General features: G+C 41.5%; 1 protein-coding gene across 1 annotated transcript; it reads left to right on the top strand.

Annotated features, from left to right (window-relative positions):
- Nucleotides 1-1,499: 1,499 nt before the first annotated feature.
- On the top strand, nucleotides 1,500-4,357 carry LOC109463350. Its single transcript, XM_019760123.1, has 4 exons — nucleotides 1,500-1,637; nucleotides 2,669-2,798; nucleotides 2,988-3,127; nucleotides 4,272-4,357. The coding sequence occupies exons 1-4, from the start codon at nucleotides 1,503-1,505 to the stop codon at nucleotides 4,329-4,331; spliced, it is 465 nt and encodes a 154-aa protein (XP_019615682.1). The 5' UTR covers nucleotides 1,500-1,502; the 3' UTR covers nucleotides 4,332-4,357.
- Nucleotides 4,358-4,360: the final 3 nt, after the last annotated feature.

The following is a 4,360-nucleotide window of genomic DNA, read 5'->3' as shown; positions in this document are numbered from 1 at the left end:
GTTCTGTTCTCCGTGACCTCATTTCCCTTCGCCATAACCTCAGGCCAAAGTTGGCAGTCTGAGCACTCTCAAGGACACAGCTTGTGGCGCTACATACACCGATACTCCCTCAGGTAAACAGGAGTATGTGCGGCGAGTATGTGGCCTTGAAGCTGTGGTGTGTTCAACTTTAAACAACTCCCTGCAATCAAATGTGCAAAGATTGAATGTAACACGCGGCCGTTCGGTGTGATATAGCTGGTGCATTTTAGCGATGTTTACCATGAAAATAACGTATGTGGCTTATTTCTCCCCCTGGTGTGAGTTTTTAGGTCCCGAAACCTACTAAAAAAAGCAGAAATTTGCCCACGAAAACGGACGGGCGAGGCGTGGGGAGGGCGCTGTTGACGCCTGCATCGAACCCCCAAAAGGTCGAAGGTCATGGGTAACGTCCGTTGTGCAATCTTAGCCGATTTAGCTTACACTACAACGCGAACCTGTCTATATTAGCAACCGCTAATATTTCTATCTAGTTTGGAAAGTCTTCTCGGGAGGCTTACCCCCCTAGACGTTGAATGGAAAGTACCACCTTGCGGTAGCAAATGATGTAATCCTTGGGGAATTCCAGGCAGTGGAAATCCCCCGGTTTCTGTAGCCGTGGTTTGCGCTAGGGGATCTCCGCATGGTCTGCTCTTAATAATCAGATTGTTGTCTTCCACCAGGTTTCTAGTGTGACTGTGAGTACATTTTATCTGAACAACTTTTTATTACCCATGTATAATTTACTTTGACGACGACGTACTGTATACTGTGATAGCGACGCCGGTCCATGACGAATGAAGCAAACATACCTGTTGACATATCAATACGTTATCCACTGACAGCTGTGACGCTTGATTTAAAATAACACAATTAATACAAGAATATGCAAACGTTATAATTTTTTAACACTCGTTACGAAAGAAAAAGACAAGAGAGTGGGTTTTCCGTCTGAAAGGAGATATATTTGTCCTATCCCGTTTCCCCGTGTTTAATTAAGTTTTTAACTCCCCTACCAAAATTGGTACAGCCCGCACGACTTCTGAGAAGCCAATTAGTAACAGATATACGGAAAAGAGGTCGTTTCCAGCGTTAGTCAATATGTTACACAGAAAGTTATAATTAGGACTTGAAATTTATTTTTTATTATTAGGTTGACTGATATAGCTGACCTAAAACTTTTAATAGATGTATAGAATATATAGCAGTACCTAGTTGCAAACTTTAATGTCTCTCTTCATTAAACTTTCAAATGCTGTTATACAACAAATGTTCCATTTTTCTGACAATAATAAACACTGAGTAGGTTTACTACCAGACTTAGATTACAACAGTACATTACCTTATATACATAAATACCCCACATTTGCTTGAGTCAATGATATATAATACTGTCGTCGTTATTTATTTATTTATTTATCTATTTATTCATTTAGTTTTTCTCCACAGATTTTGGTATCCCACCGTCCTAAATTTTCGTTGGAATGCTGCAGACTTGGTTACAGCTGTCTGATATGTCGACATATGCTGGAGTTTTCTGTGCCATCGTTTTGTTCTTGGCCGTGAGTGCCAAAAGCTGTGACCTGATTCCCACACTCGGGCCGCCATGGATGCACGATGTACGTATGCGTTGATTTAACGGTCAATGACCCGCCCGATGTGTAAACATTGACATAACGTCTGGTCAGTGATCTAGAACCACTGCCTTAGGCCGTGTTTATGTGAAGTCACCCAAACCGCGATTCGGGTAACTCTCATTCCTCACATCTGGTCCACGTGCCATACATTCTTTTTAAAATGTGCCCGATCAAAATTCTCCGAAACTACATTCATTGTTGTTTGATGAAAACACGCTAGGTAGCGTGTCATTATTGTCAGTGGTGAACGACCTGCTTGCTGATGCCCCCCTCCCAGCGTATCTAGGCCGAATGCCGACGTGGTCCCGTCAGAGGCGGTGAAGCTCGTCCTAGAACAGACACATTATTAGACCACTACTGCTCTTTCAGTTGCAGACACGTAAAATTGGTATTGCATATATTAAATAAAGGAATATCACCCCGTAATCCATGACCAAGTGAAGTTACATTGAAATCACATTGCGTTCAGACGCAAATCGCGATGCGGGAAAACCGATTCAAAACCACATCTAGAAGAGGTTTGGGATCAAGGCGCTTTCAATGTGATTTGGAGCGTTCAGATGAAGCCACTTGAAACCGGCTTCGGGGAAACCACATGTAAAGCGCCTTGGGTGACTTCACATAAACACGGCCTAAACCACCGCTCCGTGACCTAACTGAAGGCCTGAACGCCAGGTGTTATGTCACTGTAAACACCGAGAGAAGAGCGAGACATTCATCATCATGTTACATGTATTAAAATTAGCATAAAGTCAATTCAATCTGACATGGCATTGTTAATTAAAATGTAATTTCTTCATTATTATTGGCCAGTCATAAATCTTTGCCTTTCTTCTTCATTAACTCATGCTTGATCTTATTTATATATTATTACATGTCTAAGTCAGACTGCATGAAACATATAAACTACTTATCTACGATTTCATGTCATTCGTTTCCTTCTGTATTCAAAGATAGCATTCTTTTATCTTCCAATGTGTATACACAAACATCCATGTCTAATAACAACACAGGCGGAAGAGGACTTCATAGAAGACGTCTGTCGTAAAGCACTGTTTGGGAACACTTGCGAACCAGTAGAAATCAGTCCCTGGTCTACACACGTTACCGTGAGCCCCCTAGCAAATGGTACCCGAACTTCAGGTAAAGTATCACTGATTTCCTCAATATGGTATCGTTTTCTGTCAGCGACTAATGAAACACAGCGTTACAAATGATGTTATGGCGTGGCCTCGGATAATTTTTAACGTCTCCGAAATCTTATAAATTAGACACCAGCATGTTTACATGAGTAGCATGTAGCTCAAATATGTATCCCTTTTCTTTTATCAGAAGTATGGATTAAAAGACGATCTGCAGAGCTCCGACACATTGCTGGTTCCCTGATCCGGGCTCCGAAGTACTGGAAGCACTACAGAGGGACACACCTGCCTCAGCATAAAGGTCTACACCTGGTACACGTGACTCCAGAGGTAACAAAAGCCATCAAGTCTCTCGTAGAAAAGACATGGCGAGAAGATGCTGTAGGGATAGGCATTGATGCAGAAAAACTCAAACACAGAAAAATCGTCGTACATAACGTTCAAAGAATTGAAAACCCTCGCCTGTACTACAAATATGCCGCTCACCGACAGGAGTTCTGCTATAGAGCAGCCGAGGAGGGATTCTTCCGTCCCCCAGAACCTCCTATAGCTACAGGCGTTTTAAACACGCCGGTTTTAAACAATCTGTTGGTACCAGAAATCAACGAACATTTCCTGTTCCACGGAACAAAACCGGAAAGGGTGGAAGCGATTATAGCCGGAGGTCTTGACTTCCGGATGTCCGGACAGGGTATGTTTGGAAGGGGGATCTATTTGGCGGAAAACTCGACAAAGGCTGACCAATACACAGGTTAGTAGTGCTTTGGCTTAGCCTGGTGTCCAGCCTTGTTAGCTTTAGTCCGGACTAAAGCTAACAAGGCTGGACTCCAGGCTGGCTTTGGGTACCGTAGGTTTACTTCTTGATATCTTATAGATTATTCCCCCTGATTATGCAAATATGATCCTCATTTCCATGAATCATATCAGTTCATCATATTCTCCACCAAATGACAGTCCTGTCTTAACAGAGAATGCCATTGACATTGTAGCATTTCGTCATAAATTATGCAAATGGTCCTCATTTGAATAGGATATGTTTAATGATGTTCACCTTAACTTAACTTTCCAATACCCTAAGTATGGAATTCCAGGCAGTTCTACTGCTGAATTACAGCATTTTCTCATTAATTATGCAAATTAAGTCTTAATTTACATAATTGATATCTGCCTGTGTTGCATTCATTCGCAATTGCATATTCCACTAGCTTGAATAGTCCTATTATGTAATGCAACAGATTTAGAGAATATTCTCATAAATTTTGCAAATTACATCAGTATTCGCATAATTATCACATTATTATGTCAAGCCTCACTTGGTTTTAGATATGTCGTCCGTCATTGTCTCTTATTCTCTGTTTCTAATCTGGCTTTACTTTTTGTACCGATTATAAATTGTTTACTTACTTAGCGTAGTGGCTAGGTCGTATAAAGGTCTTATTGAGTTGATCTGACCGTCTTGTCTTTACTTATGTAGACTGGATCTGGCAAAGAGGAAAAGAAGAAGGAAGGAATGACACAAAGACGATGTTTTTAGTCCGAGTTACTCTCGGTCGTCTGTTTGTG

The sequence above is a fragment of the Branchiostoma belcheri genome, unplaced genomic scaffold (assembly GCF_001625305.1).
Source record: "Branchiostoma belcheri isolate BF01 breed outbred unplaced genomic scaffold, Haploidv18h27 scaffold1240, whole genome shotgun sequence".
Classification (NCBI taxonomy): Eukaryota; Metazoa; Chordata; class Leptocardii; order Amphioxiformes; family Branchiostomatidae; genus Branchiostoma; species Branchiostoma belcheri.
The sequence above is the reverse complement of the archived record's forward strand: the minus strand, read 5'-3'. Positions and strand labels throughout refer to the sequence as shown.

Excerpts from the sequence above, each read along its gene's own strand:
- LOC109463350 (XM_019760123.1), top strand. The coding sequence starts at position 1,503 with ATGCTGCAGACTTGGTTACAGCTGTCTGATATGTCGACATATGCTGGA. Across the intron at positions 2,799-2,987 it reads AAATGGTACCCGAACTTCAG|AAGTATGGATTAAAAGACGA; the intron begins GTAAAGTATCAC and ends TTCTTTTATCAG. Across the intron at positions 3,128-4,271 it reads TGGTACACGTGACTCCAGAG|ACTGGATCTGGCAAAGAGGA; the intron begins GTAACAAAAGCC and ends TTACTTATGTAG.